Consider the following 24,046-nt stretch of genomic DNA (forward strand, 5'->3'; position numbering starts at 1 on the left):
TTTAATGTTCAAAAAGCTCTTTATTTTTCTCATACTGCCTGTGCTGCAGCACCTCTTTTCACCCTCTGTCTGAAACCAGAGCCCAGTCTGCACTGATTGGTTAGCTTGCCGGCTCAGTTGTGATTGGTCAACACCTATCAAGTAAGTTGTTTGAGTGCTAGCCAATATAAGTGCAAGTGTTACGTAGTGATTTCACTATGGAGGGAACCATTTTAGCAGTTGCAGACCATTTACGTGCACAAAAAAACCTATCCAATAAGTTAATAATTTTGCGAATCAATTAAGTGGTTTGAGACATTTTTCAAGGAAAAACATTGTTAATTCTATTCTTACAGCTTCTTAGATTTGAATATATAGGCCAAACAACTCATTAATAAATAGAGAAGACAATCAAAATATTTATTTATAATGGATATTATTGTTGAAGCCCTTCTTGTGTATATTGTTTTATTTCCTAAGGGTACAAATAGTCCTTTATTATATCAGGCCATGGACTGAAATTACGTCGGCATCATCTTCCTACATTATGATGTAATTTATTTCAGTGCTTAGTTCACACCAAACAGGAGGGTCTATACTTTATCCAGAGCCCCTAGCTTTCAAATCCAAGCTCCGCCTCTCCAGCAAGCGCACCCACCTTGTCCACCAGCAGCAGCAGCAGCACAGTGCGCCAGGCAGGCAGCGGGAGTCAGGCGTGGGTCACACCGGGGAGCAAGCAAGAAGACGGACCGGCAGCAGCACTGAGTGATAGCCGCTGCACTACGGAGAAAAGACTGTTAGGGGGAAACTCCGTAATAAGACTTTATAGGACTAAGGGGTATCCTTCATTTTGTCAACCGTGAAAGGGAACTCCTTCACTGCCAAATTTGGGAGTACCGAACCCGGTGGTGTTAGGGGGGAAATATGCAGTTGAAGCCCGACTCTGTCAGCCGCGCAGCTGGCCTCAGAGGCTGGTGATGCCCGGCGTGCCGCGCGGGGATCACCGCCCAGCAGCAGGAGGGAGTCGAGACAACAGTGCCTCGGGAGGCCGATGATGATGCTGGTAAAGTCGGGATCATGGCTAACGGAACCGGTACTATCATGTTAAAATGCGTCGTGGTCGGAGACGGTGCAGTGGGCAAAACGTGTCTTCTGATGAGCTATGCCAATGACGCCTTTCCAGAGGAGTATGTACCCACAGTGTTTGATCATTATGCAGGTAGGAATTTATATTATTCTATCTGTCATGGGCGTCTAATAATAACACTAAAACATATAGAAATGGTGTGTATTTAATATCAATTCTAAAAAGAGTGAATGTAATGTTGCTGGGTGAATTTCCTCTGCCACTTCCTCTCCAACTGCATTGGCTTGCATCTGTTGCTATAATCAAAACCACTTGTTTGCCTTCTTCATAGCAGAGAGGGGTTGGGGACCCCCCTCCCTTACTCCCTCCCTCCCTCCCTTCTTTTTCTGCTCCCCAACCTCACCCTCTCTCAAATGCTCTTTGTCATTTCTTTGCAGTGAGCGTCAACGTTGGTGGAAAGCAGTACTTGCTGGGACTGTATGACACAGCTGGTCAGGTACAGTTTATTTTTTCCCTCTGGCCCGGTGCCAAGCATGTCAAGGACACACACTCACACACTCTATCTCTATATATCAGTCTCCATGTGCGCTCCTGGGACCGATCTATCCAGCACGCCCACAGGCTTCATATTCAGGCCAGACACTAAGCTGCAACAGGTGATGGTTTTCGCACATGGGTTTACTGCCTGTAGTGGTGTGTGCCATGGACAGTGATGGTAGTGAAGGGGTTTCAATAGTTATATTATGTGGAGAACAGGGCTCCTATGTCCAGTAGTGATGTCACAGGTTTGTTAATAGGGCTGCCTAATGCCTGGGCTTTTTCTTTACAATGTGCCATTCAGCGGACAAGAGCTACAACTGAAATGGTAATCCAATGGGCTACACACACACACACACACACACACACACACACACACACACACACACACACACACACACACACACACCACACACACACACACACACACACACACACACACACACACACACACACACACACACACACACACACACACACACACACACACACACACACACACACACACACACACACACACACACACACACACACACACACACACACACACACACACACACACACACACACACACACACACTAATGTTTCCACTCAGCAGAAGAGCTCAGCAGTGTAAACACACAGACAGAGGAAACCATGTTAACATACCACGGACAGAAGATCATTGAGTGCAAGATATGCTGCATCATTCACAACCAGATCTTACAGACTACAGTTTTAAGTAGGGCTGCACATAATGAGGAAAAGATGTGATGTGATTTGCTGAATAAAAAAAAAACTGCTTTTAAAGTGCACTCAGTTGCTTTAATTAAAAAATCTAAAAATTGCTTGATGAATAACGAAATTAAAGGAAATAATTGTCCACTTTTTTCTATTGGAATAAATGAACTGATCACACAAGGAACCTCTGAAAAAATAATGATGAGTGCCATTTTCTTCTAATACTGTCTTTCAAAGACCTCATAAAACCCCTGAGAACAATGACGCAATCTTTCACAGTCTGTTGCACAAGTCAAAATATAAATATAGTTTGTGCAGCCCTAGTTTTAGGGATACAAATGTGAATCATTTGATAAGTGTAATAACTTAGATGATAAGAGTCCAACTGAAATGATTAGTCAAGTAATCAATCGTCGATTAACCGGCAACAATTTCTGATAATCGATTAATTGTTGTTGAATAATTAAAACAGTTGAAGTAAATGGGGTCTGTGTGATACAGAAGCAAAACAATAACACACTTTTTTAACAGTCTTCAATTGCGCAGACTTGTCCATGTAACTTCAGATCAGTTCAAAATGTTTTTAATCGTAAGGTTTTATAAAAAGATTATGTGTTAAAGATATCGTTTTGACGTTGTTTAGCAGGCCAAATTGACTTCAAGTCATCAAGACATCCCCGTTTTTTGTGTCTTTGTTCAAGGTGGAGTCTTGTGATTTTTCTTCAAGAACTCAAAGTAACACGGAATGAGTAATTGATATACAAATGATCATGTTGTAGGAGAAGTCTTGATTAAATAGCAGAAATCTTAAATAGTGTGGACCACTAGAAGTGTGGGGGCTGGTTTTGACACAGTTCTGCTGATCAACAGTTGGCAGTGTAACACAGTACTGGCAGCAGGATAAATGCACACAATGCTTTCTGGTGAAAAACACTAAATACAGAAATAATTGTTTGTTAAAAGGAAACTCCAAAGAGCCCCTTTATGTTTGGCCTTCCTTTAACAATTACAAGACAGCCAACAGTGGTGTAGCTGCCCCTAAACCTTTCACCTCCAACAACCTAAAACTGTACACATGTCAAACGTTGAATAGTTAACACTTTCCTCAGGGCCGTATTTAACTGTGTGAAGTAAGAATGAGTCACAATCCGAAATGTGATCCGTTTATCGGAAAGACAAAAATGAGGCGCTGAAAGGTCACCCGGGGAATATTCAGCCTCTCGGTTTCTGTTCATTCATGAATGCTAAATGTCCATGAATATCAAATCACAACCCTCCCTCCTTCTTCCCAGCCAACCTGTGGCCGCACTGCATTTCTGTTCTCGACAAAACAGATGGAAGAGGTGTTACTACCCGGTTGTAAAAAGAGGAACACATACTTATTGTGTATTCTGGCATGTTTGATATTGTGTGTGTGTGTTTCAGAGCAGGGTTTGCTTTTAGCTGATTCAGAGTGTCTCTGAAATGGAGAAGTTCTCCCAGATGTCTGCCGTGGGTGCTGCCGGCCTTTCGAGAGTAGAGTTACTGCTCTTGAAAACGAGCACCTCACCGCCCCCGACTCGGCTGACCTCTTTATGCGGAGCAGCAAGGCCAGCTGGTAATGTTTATAGCTTCAACATCTGATCAAAGAGCCGTCGCCCCAAAGAGAGAGAAAGAAAGGAAGGAAGAAAGAGGAGGAGAGAGAGACGGATGGGGTGACGGAGGGGGTGAGGAGGGGGTAGAATTCACTAAGAAAGTGAACAAATGGAGTGATGCAGCGATTACTTATTTTTGTAGGCCGACCTCGAAGTTAGCATCACAATGGGGTCCCTCGACAAAGAGCTATCTGATTTTTTCCTTTGGATTTTGGAATAATGCAGAAAATAAATCTGAAATTACGTTATAAACAAACTACATCATGTTTGCAGGGCTGCGTATCACCACCGCTAAGCTAAAGGCGGCTAATGATTGGCGTGATGAGCATTAGTAGTCTAATTTAGCCACTTCTTAGCAACCGCTTCTTTTACGACAGATAGATGCTTCGGACATTGTGTGGTATTTAGTGATGTATTTTATGTTGTGGAACAAAAAGTTAAAATCTCTTAGGCATGTGTAAAAAACAGAGCTTATTTCAACCATTAACACGTTCAAACCGTTGACTTCAAGACGAGGGAACCGAAAGTGGTTACTCATGAACTTCTTTTTTTTAGTTCCATAATGTTGTGACATCACTATGTAACACTGGCTAGCGATCTAAAACATTGTACGTGAAAGGATAAGGGGGCAGGACATCTCCAGCAGTTGTCCAATCACAACAGAGCCGGCCAGCTAACCAATCAGAGCAGACTGGGCTCTGGTTTCAGACAGAGGGTGAAAAGAGGTGCTGCAGCACAGGCAGTATGAGAAAAAATAAAGACCTTTTTGAACATTAAAGCTTGGAGACATGTCACACTAGAGTAGACCCATATTATACAAATACAAACCTCCAAAAATGAGCACAATAGGGCCCCTTTAAGTTTTGCTTTCCCTTTCTCTCCCTCACTTATTACTTGCCCTTTATCATCTCCACCTCTGGCCTGTGCTACACATGTTTGGCTTCAGGCTGCCTGTAATATTGATATTCCTGGCAGGGCTACAGCTCCCACAATGGGTATCAGCAGCAAATTGCCGCTGCCATGCCCTCATCAGATGCTATTTCATACTGTCGCGTCTCTGTGACATGTCAGGGCCACATCATCACGGCCCGGCATTGACCCGAGTGCCGCTCACTGTCTGCTGTTGAGACGGCTGCTCTGCTTCTATTATCCGCGCTCTGCCACGTCGCTCCCCCAGCCGCCGCCTATTGAATTATTCCATATGGAAGGTCTGCGAAGTCTGTTTGGCTGAATGCGACGAGGGGAAAGCCTTTACTTATTCATTCGTTCTCATGATGCTGCACTCAAAGAAAACATCTAGCATTGCTGCCTGAAGAGAAGCAGGAGGAAGCAGGAAGTGGATGTTAAGTGCTGTGGTACCCATGGAAACGCTTTAAGGAGAGGAACTCAAGAGTTGTGACCCTCTGGGATCTGTGCCACGCTGCCCTAGTAACCCCCACGTTGTCGTCTGACTGTTCCTCATTTGCTTAGCCATTCAGGTGCTTCTCACACTCAACTGCACATCCCTTGATCACTTTTCCACTTCACTTCACGCACTCCCTCCGTTCTGTTTGACACAGTCTGATGAGTCCTTTTTGACTCAGCAAACAAGAGTCACCCCCAGACGTCCCAGTATAGAGGAGGGGGTGACAGGTGGGAATTAGGGTGAGGCATAAAAGGGAGGGTCTGGAATTTAGTTTTCCCATCTGGGAGCCTGTCCCCAGTTAGATTCTTTGAATTCTTCTTCATCATCTTTCCATCTTAAGCTGTATGTTTGAAACTTGTAGCATTCCATGGAAACATCTACTTCAATTTAAGGTGATAAAACTATGTCTCATTGGTGCTTTCACACAATATTCACAATATTCAGATTTAATCATATAAATTGTAAAGTAAATAATTGAATAGTTTGGTAAATTCAGAAAATTACATCAATCTACTTTAATGCAGCCTTTAAAACCTAAAAGAACATTATGTGATATTAATATTTAAAATCTAAGATCATATCTAGTCTCATAACCTTGTATTGATATATTGCCTAGCCCTACTACACATTATGGTTTCACAATATATTGTTTCAGCATTAGCATCACAATGTGTGTGTGCACAAGCAAGGCAAATTATCTCAACTACGTCTTGCTACAACTTTTTTGCTGCTTGAAACTTAAGGCAAACTTGAACATAACTAATGTAAATGAAAAAATCTGTCTGATAGAACATAATTTACTCAGATTTAAGGGTTTTGGGATACACTGAGTTTATTGTTAGTAAGTAACATGCAGGCTGTAAACAGCGAACAACCAATCACAGTAGTTGTAAAGAAATAGCTGCTTCAATTTGACCAAAATCAGGTTTGGTGTTGACTTCTGGTAAAAACAATCCTGTATTTTTATTATACGCCAGAAAAAAAGATTGCTATAGTATGTCCATTACTTCCTTCTTTATATGTTTTTATTTAATAATCGTTTACCACAGTATATACGAAACAAATTGACAAAAAAAAAATATATTGCAAACACTAAAACATAATTAGAAAAAAAAAAAGAAACAAGAAAATTATAAAATATAATAATATATATCTATTACAAAATATTTAATTATTTTCCATATCCTGTAGCCCTACTTTAAATGATTTATTAAAGGCTTAAATGAGGTTGTACCCACTGTCATTAGCTGACATTAAAGTCAAAATTAGACTTTTAATGCAGTATGGCAGGCTGTTCTCACTGAGTGATTCAGCATCGAAGCAAGATAAATTATCATTAATCACCACTAAAGGGTTATTAAAACAGAAATGAGCATAAATAGCTTCTTTATTTTATTCCTGAGGTGAAAAAGAAGCGTCTTGAGTCTGGGCTTGCGCTCCCAGCCGGCGGCCATGTTGGAGCAGGCGTGTCTGACTCTGTTGACATTGCCAGTTTATAGAGCCCTGAGGAGGCCATAGGAGGAGAGCTGGAGAAAGATAGAAAAGCGAGAGCGAGGAGGAGGGTATGAATCACTGATATCATTTCACTCATAAGTCACTGAGTCAACAGAGTGCAGTCACACGGTGGAGCTAACACGTAGATGCAGAGCCTGGCCTTCGTGGAAATGTATGGACATGTATGGAGAGAAGTTGGTCTTTTTATCACTTTCCACTGATCATAATATTTACTGCACTACTTGGGAAGACTGTTTGTCTTGATGTGCTCTTAAACTATTCCAATAAAACTGTAAGACATACTTCTGATGGAAACTTGTATTCGTTCACAGCAGCAGCAGAGTGTAAACATTTCTGGACTGATCAAACATACGAGTGAGCTGCTGTACGTAGGAGTACACACTCTGTCTGTGTCTCGCTGTGGACACTCTGAGTGGCTAGCGGGCCTACTGTCTTTGGTAATGTGTCAGGGGTGTACTGAGGGAACGGTGATAGAAGCAGAGATGGGTCTCGGAGAAGCTCCCGGCCTGTTTACAGTAAACTGCTGAGTGGCTTACACTGTGTTCCTTTATGTCTGTGGCTCACTGGGGGGATACTTGTGCAAGCAAAGGTCGCACAGACACACTGTGTACTTGATCTCATGTGACGGATATAGTGTATCTTTGGGGGCAGAGGAAAGCACATTATGTGTATGCAAAAACACTATGTGATGTAACATGTTCTCCCAAGGAAGGTAAAGTGAGCTGGATAACATCGGTATCAGACAGGAGTAAACTAGGGCTGTCAATGTTAAGGCTTTAACCCTTGAGATGAATCTGGAAACCTTAATGTGTTCAAAAAATGAATGCATACTAATCAAATTATCAAGTTTGACACCAACTTCCTCTCGTAGTTCCTTTGCAGATGTTTACCATGAATTGCATGGCAAATCAAGTGGAGGACTGGAACAAAATGTATTGCACTGACTGGAGACCACTAGACTTACATAGGAGACAGAACCATTACTTCCTCGGTGTAACGGTACACCTAATCCATGACAGAAGGTGACTCCACTCATTAGCTTTATGCGCGGTGAATAGTGAGGAAAGGCATTTTCCTGAAACATAGGCTAGCCAATTTCTTTCAGGGTCACCACTGTTGGAACAGACAGTGCTCGCAATATGAATACCACCATACAAACATATGCCCTGTGTAGCCAAATTAAACAGAGGGTTATTACAGCGACTCTGTAACAGTGGCTTTGTTGATGGTTTGTGTGGAAAATGGTCGGACTTCATGCCAATAATTCAGAAATCATGACATAATTAAGTATAAAACCCTTTATTACAACATCACATGTGTACTTGTTTTAACTCAGCCTGAAATACACATATTTTAAACTTGTGATTAATCACAGATTATAATTGTGATTAATGCGATTACATGTTTTAACTGATTGACACCACTTGAATAAACACTATAGTTGGTCTGACAGTTAAAGATGTGTGTATGCCGTTAATACCAGTGTAGCTATTCCTTCAATATTTCAGGTTGCTTAAGCACATTATTGGAAATCAATTAGGTAGGCTGCTTTAAGATAATATTGGATTTGCAGGATTGTCGCATATTGCCTAACTGTGGTTATTAGGTTTAGGAATCGTTTGGGTTTAAATGATTACGGCGTTGATTGCGTTTCTGCTTATTGATTTCTTCATTGCAATTCTTTAAGCAAGTGAATGAGGTCAAAGGCTTATCTCACATACATTTTTAAGAAAACCTTTACACAAATGTGTATTTTTATTCACGATTCACTTCATGAGGTCAAGGGATTTGTAAATGAATTGCAGACAGTGTTGGTCACTGATGTTTATATGATAACATGATAATCTTTTCATTATTCTTTCGTTCACAAGTTAATTCTGATTGGTGCCATTTGAAATGGTTCAATTTCCCCCGGGTAACACTGAAACTAATGAGTTGAAATGGCAAAAAAACATTCATTGCATATTGGAAAAAAACATACTGCAGGGTAAAAATTATGTCTGGTTTAGTAGCAGGTACATGGTACTGTTTTTATATTGAACCAAGTTTTGGTTCCCAACCCACGTCATTATATCGACTCATTTTGTTACATATCCTGTGTATCACATAATTTCATATCATTTTGACGTCGTTTTTTTGTTCTTTCATCATATTTCAAACTATAAAGCTAAAAATCAGTTTGGGAATCATCCTAATCGTTTGTCTCAGCTTGCATGGAGCACCAGATGGTTTGCATGCATAACTCTCATTTATCACATAAGGGAATTCAGATGGTGTCAGGTAAGCTGTCAGTCAAGTTGCTTCAATGACTGTGACTGTGAAAACACTCGATCATCTCATTAGTTCAGGAACTTCATAGCAGATACAGAGAATTATTATAAAGTTTTCTGCATGAGCCATGTCTGTGAGAACCCTGCGAATACTGAACTCATTTGGAAGTAAGAGGATGAATAACTCATAAATATTTGAATCACATCCACTTGACTGCACTCCAGTGTAGAGTCATCTACGATACGAGCACAGGCGTGAAGATTTGTATGGCGTTCTTAAAATCGACTCCAATTCAATATAAAGTCAGTATATTTTAAATTCATTACACAGGGAACAAAAGATGACACATTCATCTGTCTGATCTATTGCTGTATGAAGAACCATTACACTCATTTGCATGAGTAGGACTTGCTTCTGGGGTTATAGCACAGCAGTGTGATAGTATTGGATTTTTTTCGTGTGCGTTTGGCAGAGAATGGGACTCGCTGAAGGCATCCGAATGAAAGACTGTCATGCCAACGCTCCCACTGCAACTATCTCTGGCACAGTGGAACGTGGCAACCGATTTGCTTTGATTTGAGGCATGTGGACAATAAATTCCCCAGACAACAGAGTGAGGTTGATTCACTTGGTCCTTGTTGGTCTGGTTGAGTCATATCTAATTACTGGAGATCCATTGATTGCCAGTATCTTCGCGCTATCGGCGTAGAACCATCCCAATACGTGCCACGGGGAGAAGAAGTGAGATAGGTCTTGAATATGCGTGTGTGCAAGTCAGACACTCTGTCAGAAGGGTTTATCTTTGGTGGGGACAAAGCGGCGCTTGATCGGATGCACAGAGGACAGTCTTGTGTTTGTGAATCAGCCATTTGAACCTCACACATTTGGGCAATGCCAGTGCATTTGGTTGTCTTTGTCTTGTGGTGATTGCCTTTGGTCTGACTGCAAATGTCAAATAATCCATTGAAGTCTCACGTGAAGGTAATTTCTTTCTTCTCTTCATAAGTCAATTCCAAGTGTGTTCCCCTCATAAGAGTCTACATCACTCATATAAAGCAGCCAAGGAGCTCTCCTGGCTCCGGAGCTCATTTTTCACACGATTTAATAATTCACGAGTAATCGTTTCCCAGATGTTAAGAAACGGAAATGAATCATGTCTGCTCACCGTCCTGACCTCTCATCCTCCCCTGACCCGAATGTTAACTATTCCTGTCCTGTCTTCCCCCAGGAGGACTACGACCGCCTGAGGCCGTTGTCCTACCCGATGACCGATGTCTTCCTCATCTGCTTCTCAGTGGTAAACCCAGCCAGTTTTCAGAATGTGCGCGAGGAATGGGTGCCCGAGCTGCAGGAGTATGCACCCAGTGTCCCCTACCTGCTCATTGGCACCCAGGTCAGTCCACCAATGGTGTCAGAAGCATTTACACTCAGCTTGAAATGACTGCTTATATGTGGGGTTCCCAAACTTTTCAGTCCGCGACCCCCAAAATAACAGTACCAGTTACTGTTGGCGACCCCTGTCAACGGGGGGGGGGTGCTAGTGCATATATCAATACATTTAAGTTTTCCGCACACTCGCGGGAATATCTCCGCAATGGAGCGAGCTTAAGTTTCACTTTCGATTGCATGATATAGCCCAGCGCGACACCTTCATCACACATATTGCCACTTGTTTGTACCATCTTCAGGCGATTTATAATCTGTTCTAGAACTACGATGTGTTTTTAGGATTGCAAGAAGCATATAGAACAAACAATGGATGTCTTTTATGAACATTTATCCATGCTGAAAGTAGATTTAGATGTTTTAGGAGTGTGATAGAGATTATTATCTAATATATGCATCCAATGAAGCATTGTATGAAGTCTGTTGATGATCAGAGGCTGTTGTTGGGGCTGCATAAACGTTTTTTTATTTTTTGTTTTGTAGGCAGACCATGCAGGCCAGCCCGATGGTCACCAAGGTTCATGTTTTAATAGCATTTTTACAAAAAAAGCCCAGGCGAGCCTAACATGTGACAATATGGCTTAGACCTCAGAGAGTTAAACTTGGGCCTGCGACCATAGTTTTACTGTATTTTGTTTTGAAAATCCACAGCGGAGGTTTGTGTCGTACTACATGCGGTGTATTTTGCATAATCTCTCAGTAGCCAACGATCTGTGAGTCTGTTGGCTCGGACATAAACTCCGTAATAAATGTAGTCTACATTTCATAAGAGGTGTAAAACCTGAGAGCATTTTAAATCGTATTTGAACTAAATGCTTATATAATCTGTAGTTGTATTTGTATTTTTGATTTATTGTGTGAATGAGGCGATATAGAGAAGGTTAAGCTGTCATTATTAGGCTGTTTTGTACTGTTGGAGTGGTAAGCAGGCCTATTGTTTTTGGATATCTGTGGAGTTAGGTGGTCCGTGAGGGTTTTTTTATTGGTTAAGTGGTCCTTGGTATGAAAAAGTTTGAGAAACACTGCGCTAGTGGATTGTCAACAGGGGGAGCCTCGCAGCGGGGAAATTATACAGATGGCTAGTCCGCCCCTGAAAAATGTCTATACACCCGTTATTATTAATAATAATAAAAAGAAAATTGATTAAAAAAATGGATACAATTTTTTTTACATTTTTTTTAATTTAAATTTTGTAATCATCTCGCGACCCCCACTTTGGGAACCCCTGCTCTAGGGTACAATAACAATGTCTGTTACATCTACATGTACACTATATCAACTTGATATGATACAAATTGTCTCAATTGAGGCCAGATCCAGATTGTAACTTGAGGAACACACACACACACGCTTTGAGCCACAATGTGAATTCAACCTCAAGAGACCACCAAGGCTAACAGAGAACTTTTTTACAATTTAGAGACAAATATACATTGAATCTGCTTTCGTTTGGCACAGGAGATAATCATGGAGTATCACAAACTTCACAAATATATTCCTTACATATAGCCTGCAAAATGTTAGTTTTCAGAACATTTTCTGATAAATCCAGTTGTTGTTTTTCAAAGCTTTGCTGGTTATACTTTTAAAATGTGATGACTTGATACTTTAATTACTCGTCATATATCACCATAACTGGAATATATTTTGTGAACTGTTGGTCAGACAAAACAAGATTTTTTTTACGGCAAAACGAATGAGAACTGTTTTAATTCAATATTAATTATTATATTTGTGCATGCAATGGACTGCAAAGGCTATAATCCTAGAGTTCCCTCCAGAGGGAGTTTCTCTCCCATACACCCCCTCTGCCTGAAACGCCTCCATTAGACTCCTTTGTTTACTCCCCTAACATGGTGACATCACTGACACTCGTGCTTATATTGGCTATCGCTCCAACACATTGTACTTGAGAGGCTAAGAGGCAGGACATCTCTAAGCTGTTGACCAATCACAACAGAGGCGGCCAGCTAACCAATCAGAGCAGACAGGGCTCTGGTTTCAGACAGAGGGTGAAAAGAGGTGCTGCAGCACAGGCAGTATGAGAAAAAAAAGATGGAGACATGTCACAGTAGAGACACTAAATACAAATATGAAATGTGAAAATTAGCATAATAAGGCCCCTTTAAGTGATAAAAAAAAAATCCCAGTGCAGCCTGTTGCTCTGAACCTGACCTTTGGCAAAGAAGAATAAATGTATTCAATCAAAAAAGAATTGGCGAGTACAAACATGTCTGGGGACCTCAGGCTGATCTGTGTTTAAAAGGTCTGTGGCTTGGTACATTAGTCCTCAGTGCCTTAAAGGTAATCATTAAAACAGCCATTAACTTATGCAAAGATACTTAATCTGGGCTCATGTCTTTTGATCTTCCATAGAAGCAACACTAAACTCATGAAGATGTTAAGAGATGACACTTATCCTAAGTATTAGCTTATTTCTTATAGTGGACCTATCATGCTATATTTTAATAATATAGTGTAGGACCATACCTATTTTTACCTATAAGGCATATTTATACTTTCTTTTTTTCAAAATACCAAGCAGATCATGCATTTTAGCCATGCCTCATTTCGCTCAGTTTACACTTTTTTATCCCTGTTTTTGCAAGGGCTGATTCTGTGAGAACAGCACCACCTACAGGCCTGGCATATGTACTACAGCGTCTCCAGCGCTTTCGAACGGCAATGGCCGTGGCTGTCTCCTCCTGATTGGTAGAGTTGGCCCAATAGCCGTAGCGCCACCATCCTGACGTCAGGACAGTGTTCAAATCTGGATCAGTTTTTATCAGATCCGTTGCAGCCCCTTTTTTAGAGATTTGGGTATGGAGGAAAATAGAGAGGGTTGTGTTTTCTGACACTTGGTGAGTTCCCTGGAACACCGGGAACACATATTCATGTATAAAAGACGTACCAAAGTGCATTTTGCATGATAGGTCCCCTTTAAGCCTTAAAACCCACTGTCGGTGCCGTATGTCCAAAAACGATTACACCGCTTACTGGTGGGTGAATTCGCTCTGTGTTCCCTGGCAACCAAATGCCAATGCAGCCAGGGCCCCGCGTTGGTGAGGAGGATGGAGTGGGTGTCTGATTTATCTCCTGTCAGCTGATGTTTACTGCCCTTTGTATCAGTACCCGTCAAAACTTGCTCGCTGCTCTGGAGTCCGATGCTGATATGCACACAAGCTTCATAACAGCGAGCCACAAATCACACCAATCAAGAAAAGGTTTAATGAAGGTCACCCGTTTGTGCAGGTGGATGCATTTATTATAAATGGCCATTACTGACATGGGGATGAGTTGTGTGTGCTGAGCGTTGCATTGAATACAAGAAGAGTGACGAACCGTGTGGTTGGCTGTAAAATGGCTTCTGCACAAGAGCAGGAAGTGTGGGTTTCAAAATGAGAAAGAAAGCTGTCAATTATGCAGGTCGGCTATGTTTAGCAGCGTGGAGAAAAGTGCAGAAATACCTGATTTTGTGTTGTCAAATCAGAAATTAAGTCTTTAAGAAAATATAAAAAAAGTTATGAATTCATATCCATGACTTAACTCAGAGAAAATGTCCCTTATCTCTTTCAGATTGACCTTCGTGATGACCCCAAGACCATTGCCAAACTGAATGACATGAAGGAGAAGCCCATACCCACTGAGCAAGGACAGAAACTAGCAAAGGAGGTTTGTTTGTTTGTCCTACTAAAGAGAAGTAATGAGTAGCTAACGAAAGAGCTAGATGCTAACTGTCAGTGTGGTAGGATTTAGCTGTCATGTCCAGTTAGATTCCTGTGTGTTGCTTTGACCCTGCAAGTCTCTGTAGGAATGTCTGGAATCAGACCTCTGTGCATTATTTGCCTCAAATAAATTCAGAAATACATTCTAGGTCCTCATGGATGTCAAAAGTAGTTACAGGCTGTCTGACGTAGTGGCCTGTGATTAATCAATCCTGTCAGGCAGAAATTGAGAATAAAAGTCAAACGTTCAAAAATTACATTATACACCCATCTCAAAGTATTAAAGGTCCCATGTCATGCTTTTCCGGTTATTACCCGTCCCCTTGTGTGTTATGAAGGTTTTTATGCATGTAAACGGTCTGCAAAGTCACAAACCCTCAAAGTACACCCTGTAGGGAGTAAAACTCTAACACAGAAAAGACCTGTCTATGCTGCCCCAGAACGCCTCGTTGGAGATTTCTCTTTTTCCATTGGTTTCTTCCTGGGTACAGTGACGTGCCCATACCCAAAAGGGCCCATTGGTCCAATTGGACCAATCCGTGGAGCCGTTACGTTACGTCCGCGGAGCCGTTACGTTAAGTCCGTAGATTGGTCCAAATGGGCCAATCCGCGGACTTCCTCACACACACACACTCAATCTTTTCTCAGCTGCAGCTCCAACGATTTCTCCTCCCTGAGACGGTGGGACGCGGCGAGGCTGTTAGTCGGTGTGTGAGCACACACACAAACTCCCAGCCAGGCTGCGGGTGTGTGTGTTCGGGCTGGGTTTCGCTGTGTCTCGCTGTCTCGCAGATGGCCACTGGGCTCATAGGGAAGGGGGGCAGGAGCTCCAACAAGCCGTTTAGGATAGAGAGTGAATACACATACTATACAGAGATGCTGTATGAGAAACCAATGCGATTTTGGAAAATTGCACAATATAAATCTATTTTAGTATACCTCAACAATGGAATTATGATCAGTAGAAATGGCCATGACATGGGACCTTTAAAATATGGATTTTTGGCAATGTAAGATAGGATTTAGGCGTGTTTTATGTCTTTTTGGAGTCATGAAGTTTTCTGAGGCCACAAAAGTTCCATGCAAGATCGTTTTCAGATTAAAAGAAATATTAGGTTGTATTAGGTTTTTGTCAATGCGAACTGTTTTTTACCTTGGACATTATTTCTAGACCTGATTTCCATATAAATCCTTCTAAAGATTTGAAAACCCCCCAAAAAACTCAAAATGAATGAAACAGAAATGAAATGATGTTTTCCCGAGTTTTTAGCCTCTTTTGTGTATATCGGAGTTATAGGGCAAAGCATTTTTTTTATTAGACTCACTGTACTGCCGTTGTGAAAGTCTCAAACACTAACAAATGACTCTCGGAAAGTGCCAAGGCCAATGGTGCATTCAGGTGCTCCACAGATGGTTCCGTAGGTTGCTTTCTGGCTTTGGTGTGTTCATGAGCCTAAAGTCTTAATTTGGAAACAACATTGATGCTACAAGACGTGTTGTATTTTGACACCTCATAAGTTTAAAAATTAGGGGCTATTTTGTGCTCAGGAAGTAGTGGTTTACGAGATTCTCGTATTAACTATTGGCAAGAAAGACAATCTATTCCTTTACCTATCATAACTGCTAGTTTACCATTGTATTGTACCTGCATTTTTGACAGATGTTAATATTTGTGTCCTTCTCAGATTGGTGCATGTTGCTATGTGGAATGTTCCGCTTTGACACAGAAGGGCCTGAAGACGGTGTTCGACGAGGCCATCATCGCAATCCTGACTCCCAAGAAAAAGAAAGGAGCGCTGAAGAGAAGACTGGGACCCCGCTGCATCAACTGCTGCCTGATCACGTGATAAATTAACCTCCTGGAGATCAGTCAGCAACAAACCATAAACCAAACCTGGACTGCAGGCAAAAGACAGACAAAAGAAAAATGCACAGACAGCAGAGTGAGAAACAAGAGGACTGAAAAGGACAAAACAAGAGCTACTTTTATGCTGCAGGGCTCTTGAAAGGCCATAACTCTCTCCTGCTGTCCCACACAGGTTGAGGATGCAGTTTACTACCAAAGGAGCACAAAACCCAAGTCTGTCTCTTCTTCTAAGACTTTTAGCTTCTGACGTACCTTCTTTTATAACCATTTTTAATCATTTGTTCCTTGTCTTAAGCTGTCATGCAAAGAGTTCATATTATTTCTATGGTTTGAAAGCTACATTTGTGCATTTCTCTTAAAAAAAGAGCAAATCAGAGAAAGCCTGCAACCTGTAAATAATGAGAGTCTGACCTAAGTGACACTGTGACAGTGGCCAGGATATATTTCTGGACATAAGGACCCAGTTTTTGGATTTAAATCGAAGACTCTGTAAGTCTGTCTCCAATGATATGCCAATTGGGCCCTGCAAACAATATCACACAAAATGCAACGAGTGCAATTCTGCCCAGAAACCACATTTTGGACCTAACTGTATTATTTTAAAGTTTAAGAGTCTTGCTTTTGCCTTATGAAACATATTACTTTAGAGTGTGGCATGCCAAAACATATTGCAAGTTCCAGGCTGAGTTTTTCATCAGGAACTCAAGAGGTTTATTATCCATTTTCTAAATATATATTGTCCAGAGTTTATGATTCTCTAAGATAGAGATGATCATGTCAGCTAATAATAACTTTCTTTTCGTTCGATTTTTGCTATCCTTCAATAATGTGTTATTATGTTATCAACTTCAAGAAGGTTCAGAAGAGATCTCATGTAAGAAGTTATAGAATGATTCACATCCGACTTCCAAAGAATCTAATGCACACTTTTCACAAAATCATGCGGCTAGGTGACCCAATACTGTATATCTAAGGCACAACATGAATCGCAGTCAGTGCCATTTCATTTCCGGCACAACAAAGCACATTCCTCTGCTTTAAACACAGTTCTCTCCCAGAGAAGGCTGATTGAAGCACAGAAGATGCACACTGTTCCAGCAGGCACAACTATGAGCATAGCACACTTACCACGCACAATCATATTTCATCCAGTATCCAAAATACTTCAGCTTTTCAGGGAAGACACGGACTCAAGAAGGTGCATCAGCTGTTCAAAAGTTCAAACTTCACTCCAATTTAAAATGGGGTGCACAACACAAACTGTGTTACATAGCCTTAGCCAACTGAACAAACTGACGTTAGCTTAAAAACCATGACTCGTTTCGAATGGATAATGGAAAATGGTCAACACATCTGACCTGATGTTTAAAAAATCTGTTTAATTTTGGTGTCAAGTGTCCATTAAAATGTATTTTAAACCAAAACAACAAAATATCCCTGAAAAAAATACATAAAAAGCCAATAATGCTGGGCTCAATCCCTAGCTAACGTTAAATATTGTATGTTAGCATTAGCCTAACTACCCACCTGTCATCAGACGGTTTGAGTTGGTTTACAGAAATAGGAGGGTTCTTCCACCAATAGCAGAATGATAATGGAACAGATTCTGCATTTGTATGCCAAGATATGACAAGATTTAGTTATCGGAAGCATTAAAAAGCATTAAAACATATAGGCTAAAATGCAATTTCAAAAACCCAACGGCTATCGTCTGACGATGATTTAACTTTTATTTATTTTTAAATTTGGTTGTAAACTGGCTACTTGTGAAACAATGGAGTTGTATGTGTGTGTATCAACTACTCCAACTTGAGTCTCACAAATTGCTTATAAATCGACCGGCGCACCACGGTTGCACCGGAACCACCCCAAAATACAAATATAGCCCTTATTGGAATACAACTATTGCTCGGATAAATGTTCTCTCTTTATGCCCAAATGCTGTATCTTGAAATGAAAACAAAAGTGAAAAATGAAGTGTATCTGCCCTGTGTTTCAGATTCGCTTCAAAATGTAACATGTTTGTCCTTGACCCATACTACACCCTTGCACCAGTTTGATGAAAATCAGCCCAGTAGTTTAGCTGTAATCACTAAATTGAAACTAGCTCATAGTCACTAAGAACTTATAAAGGACTTTACATACAAACTTAATGATGGATTAATGAAAAGATGGTGCAACCCCATGCAGAAGTTCATCTTTCGATAGAGTTTAAATCAAAATGATTGCTTAATTCAAAGTTATAAGGTCCTCACATGACAGCTTTTTATATGATCTATAGAAATGTGAGTCCGACAACCACACGTATACTAATCCCATCTTTTAGTCACACTGTAGAAACAGTTAGATTGCCATACCAAGAATACATTTTCCGTGTAATAGTCACATTATACGACATCTCCAATAGCAATTGAGATATGTGGAGTTTACCTGGATTTGGAGTTCTTTATATATCTCTATGATCTCCAAAAACAAGTGTATGCAACAAAGGTTTAAAGCCTATATGTCCATAGTAGGCCTACTGTAGGTAACAACTTTAGTGTGTGACTCTTGCAAGCCAAACATCCAAAAATATCAGCTCTTCTCATTTTTAAGCATTTATCGGCTTTTTCTAACTTTTTCAAAAGAGATATTAATCAAAGGTGCCAACTCTTGCTGAATGACTTGTGTTGATATTGTGTTGAGATACGATGATTGATTAAAGCTTTAATGTAAACGGTGCTCCTCCTCTCTGTCCCAGCCTGCGTTGCATAACCGTGTCTCTGCGGGGTGAGCAGCCTTCCCACTCGGACAGTTTTGCTTGCTTATGTTGTGTGACGGTCCGCCCTCAGGATACAGGACCTAAAGTGCCGCAGCCACCAATGCATTCTCCCGTTGATGCTCCTCTCTTCTCAATAAATGTGTTAACTGTGTTAATAAGCCGGCTTGGAGGGTTTAACTTGGACGGCGTCAGATGTGCTGTGCTACACATTTGTGAAATTAACTTCTGGTTCAATATGGGTCGAACATACCTGGTTGAGTTGATAAGCAGGTCAAGTGAATTAAACACTTAGGCGATTTCAACACAAACACATTTTTTATATTCATCGGATGTTTTTAAAAGTTAACTGTTTCTTTTTGAAATCCTGAATTTCGTGACTTTTCATCATTGCTACTTTTACTCAGTGAAATATTTTTTTTTCCCGGCAGTGTAACAAAAACAATATTGCAGAAGTAGTGATTAGATAAAAAGAAAAAGGTGCAATTCATAATTCCAAAAATGTAAAAAACAATGAACACATGCACTGTGTACAGGTCTTTTTGAATGATGGTGAAAGTGTGTTAACATTTTTGTGTGTGTTGTGATGGCGTGCCTATATCAAAGTTGGTGTGTTTGTTGTCTAGTTTTCCTGTGTGTGTGTGTGTGTGTGTGTGTGTGTGTGTGTGTGTGGCCTAGCCTAGCATTACCATCCTTGTGGGGACCTAAATCTGTTTACACAGTCACGTGTGGGGACTCGCCCCCCTTATGGGGACATAATGGAGGTCCCCATGAGGGGAATCATTAATTTTAGGGTGAAGACTTGGTTAGGGTTAGGGTTAGGCATGTGTTGGTTATGGTTAAGGTTAGGATAAGTCTCCAGGAAATGCATGTAAGTCAATGTAATGTCCCCTGAAGTGATGTATACATGGTGTGTGTGTGTGTGTGTGTGTGTGTGTGTGTGTGTGTGTGGCCTAGCCTAGCATTACCATCCTTGTGGGGACCTACATCTGTTTACACAGTCACGTGTGGGGACTCGCCCCCCTTATGGGGACATCATGGAGGTCCCCATGAGGGGAATCATTAATTTTAGGGTGAAGACTTGGTTAGGGTTAGGGTTAGGCATGTGTTGGTTATGGTTAAGGTTAGGATAAGTCTCCAGGAAATGCATGTAAGTCAATGTAATGTCCCCTGAAGTGATGTATACATGGTGTGTGTGTGTGTGTGTGTGTGTGTGTGTGTGTGTGTGTAGCCTAGCCTAGCATTACCATCCTTGTGGGGACCTAAATCTGTTTACACAGTCACGTGTGGGGACTCGCCCCCCTTATGGGGACATAATGGAGGTCCCCATGAGGGGAATCATTAATTTTAGGGTGAAGACTTGGTTAGGGTTAGGGTTAGGCATGTGTTGGTTATGGTTAAGGTTAGGATAAGTCTCCAGGAAATGCATGTAAGTCAATGTAATGTCCCCTGAAGTGATGTATACATGGTGTGTGTGTGTGTGTGTGTGTGTGTGTGTGTGTGTGTGTGTGTGTGTGTGTGTGTGTGTGTGTGTGTGTGTGTGTGTGTGTGTGTGTGTGTGTGTGTGTGTGTGTGTGTGTGTGTGTAGAGGGTCGATGTGTCTGTGTTTTGTGAACAATTTGAAATGCATGCTGAAGGTGTTTGTGGTGTTGTTGCTCTGTGTTTTCTCTGTGTGTGTGTTTTGGGTCTTGTTGCCATGTGCCTTTGTGTGTGTATTTAGCTCCTACATTATACCCTCTATCCACATCAGCATTAGTAGCTGGTATATGAGCGCCATCTTCTGGCTACATGCCGGTACAGAATATTCCTCACATTTAATTTATTTTCTCGGCTATAACAGGGCACCTTAAAGGTCCCCTAATATAGGCCTACTCCTTTTCATCAATATATTATAGGTCTCAGATGTATACAAAACATGTCTCTGAAGTGTTTGGCTCGAAATACCAAACAGATCATACATTGTAGCATCCCATAATCCCCTCTGTATCAGCCTTTATATATACAGTCTATGGTATCAGCCCTGTTTCAGAAGTGCTGATTCTGATCGTAGCTATGCAAATGAGCAAAAACATGACAAATCAGGAACATTTGCACATGTGTCCTCCCAAACAATGATTCATCAATAACCTTTGGCTTATTTCACATAAAAGCTCAAAAAATTTAAATTAAAACTATAATCTTCAAAACAGTCTGGCCAGCCCAAACAAAACATTAATCTTGGGAATTGTAATCTTCATCCCATAGACTCACACTTACTGGACCGCTTCAGTAGAAGAGCCACTTTCAGAATATTAAACTGTAGGGGGCAGCAATATTCATAGAACATTTTTGACTAATAAACATCTGAACTGTACTTGAGTCAGGACTCAGGAGAAGGACATCATTAAATCATTGTTTATTTAAAGCATTGTGTTCCATCTGATCAGAATCTTTACTACAAGTGAGAATACATTTAAACCTACCTACATTGAAACTCCCTTTAAACTCTGCTTAATGACTGTAAGCATGCAGCCTGGTGTGTAAACCTGCTTTAATGTCACTTGATATGCTTTACTGAGTTTTGATTTGCGCTTGCAGTCTCAGGGACTGAAAACCAGTACATCAAATTTGGATTTTGCATCCTAACACAAATCCAACCTCACCCTGCTGACCCTTCTTGTGCTTTTGAAGAGAAGCTGGAATCTACAGTCAAACCCTATCTGGGTTCACTTATAAGACATTTAGCACAAAACAAACCTCTAAAGACACTTGACCATAAAAGGTAGAATACTTTTTTAAATACATTTATATTGAGAGATGTTTATTTTACTAACTATTTCGAAATTTGCCTCAAAATGATGTCTGAGCTGGTCATACAAAAGACAAAATATGGTCTTAGTCATTGTTGGATTTAGTACTGTTTCAAAAAAGGTGTGTAGAACAACACATTGATAAATAGAGTAGCCGTTGACAGAAAAATAATCGCCAACTAATGTGATAAAAAGTAGTAATATATTCTGCTCATTTTCAGGTTCATATTTATTTTTTGTTCCTCTACTGCGACATGTCTCCATGCTTTAATGTTCAAAAAGGTCTTTATTTTTCTCATACTGCCTGTGCTGCAGCATCTCTTTTCACCCTCTGTCTGAAACCAGATGTGAAGATTTCCTGCCGGTCTCTCTTTATGCTATATTTATGGGAGAATTGTTTGATTTGGACCCACAAAATAATATATTTAAGGACATCACCTTGGTCTGGAAACTGGGATTGACATGTTTTACTATTTTCAGACATTTTATAGACCAAATGATAATTTGTTACAAAATAATTTGTGTTTTAATTATAAAAAATACTCACACAAAATACTGTGGGGAACAGTAAATATAATTATCATGTCAATACAATTAGTTTTCCACAAGATGGCAACCTTGCCTTTGTCTCTATGAAAGTTGTCTCCCACTGTAAATGTAGAACTTAACAGTTTTTTCATTTTTTTTATTTTAAATTCTATTTCTGTACATGTTCTCTAAATTAAATACCTTACTTTTTACTGTAAGTACTTCATCATAGGAGAAATATTATTGGCATCTGACTGACTGTATTTACAACAGTTTTGCACAACATATTTTTAGAGGCGAAAATGTAATTCTAATTTCAAACAGAGCAGTGAAATGGGAAAACAAAAGCGACCAATAATTTAGGATGAGGTCACATCAAAAGGCACAACAATTGAAATAGTAATGACAAGATAGGACATGGTAAAATAAAATAAATTAGACCCCTAACATCATTTGGTAAAGGGTTGATGTTTCATCATTCTATTTAAATATGCCACCAAACATTCAATAAGCACAGTTAGAGGTTTGAGTACTTAAGTTAAATAATAATCTATACATAAAATGTGATCTGAACTTGACACAAAATAATTCTACCTATTCATCCAAGCGTCTGCATCTGTCCATCAATTTAATATCACGACTGATCAGTATCCAAATCTATTCGTGTACTGAGTGGGTGCCCATGCCCCGACATTACCTGTCAGCACGTACATGATTTGTTATGGTTTGGTGGATGTCAGATGAGTAGCCTACTGCAATAAATTAAAGTTTACTATCACGGTTCTTTAAAGGTACTCACTTTAATATTATCAGCATTAATATAGCAGCAAACCTGTTGCTGTGTTAAGTTGCAGTGGAGTGATCTCTACTTGAGCAGAGAGAAACTAAGTTTTCTCCCTTTGCATGTGTTGTAATCCGAGCTTCTCTGTGCTTTGTGTACGTAGCTGGGTATGTAGTGCATGTGTGATTTTGCTGTGTCTCAATTTGCGAAGCTCTGTACTTACTTTCGCTATTTTTAGTGCATAAGTGCGTTCAAAAGCAAAATATCTCAAAATGTAGTGCATAATGAGTTCCCGGATGATGCACTCATAACGGTCAAAAAGTTGAGTGTGGAATGCTGGACACTTCTCACACTCATCGATCGCCATCTTGGCTACACAATGGAAGGAACACACCACTATAAAAATACAAGTTATACATGGATTTTTACAGGGTTAATTGAGCAACCTGTAATGATTTACTAAGGCGAAACAATAATGTTACTAGCTAGCTATCTAACAGCGGCAATTGTCACTTCCAGTGACGGCACAGCCACTGTGTGTGATCTGAGACACCACCACACAGTCGAAATTCACACACTGTATACAAGTGTTAACAGCGTACGACATTCAGTGTAGGGGATGTGTCTGAAATGGGACCATGTGCCCTGCTAGCTGCCTAATGCTAATGACCGCCACTCTTCACAGCACTTATGGCGGTTTCTGCTGACATCCCGACTGACAGCATGGTTAGACAATGGTAATGGCCAACCTCCGGTTCCACCGCCAGGTAAATACTGTTAGATCGTTCAGCTATGTTGCCATTGTTTGAACTGTTTGTGAAATAAGCGCCAAGAGATGCCTGCCGTTGCCATGTGGACGCAATGCCTCTGCTCTTAATTCAAAATAACAACCTTAAAAGGTTTCCTATCATGCTATTTTTAGGCATAGGCTATATTATGGGTCTCAGATATATACAAATATATAAAAACATGTCTATGATGTGTTTTGCTCAAAATACCAAAC

At 40.5% G+C, this 24,046-nt stretch overlaps 1 protein-coding gene across 1 annotated transcript; it reads left to right on the top strand.

Annotated features, from left to right (window-relative positions):
• Positions 1-539: 539 nt before the first annotated feature.
• On the top strand, positions 540-19,106 carry LOC117476234 (rho-related GTP-binding protein RhoQ). The gene is made up of 5 exons (XM_034122621.1): positions 540-1,198; positions 1,504-1,562; positions 10,378-10,542; positions 14,172-14,267; positions 16,006-19,106. Exons 1-5 carry the CDS (start codon positions 1,057-1,059, stop codon positions 16,165-16,167), a joined length of 624 nt encoding a protein of 207 aa, XP_033978512.1. The 5' UTR covers positions 540-1,056; the 3' UTR covers positions 16,168-19,106.
• Positions 19,107-24,046: the final 4,940 nt, after the last annotated feature.

This window comes from Trematomus bernacchii, unplaced genomic scaffold (assembly GCF_902827165.1).
Source record: "Trematomus bernacchii unplaced genomic scaffold, fTreBer1.1, whole genome shotgun sequence".
Taxonomy (NCBI): domain Eukaryota; kingdom Metazoa; phylum Chordata; class Actinopteri; order Perciformes; family Nototheniidae; genus Trematomus; species Trematomus bernacchii.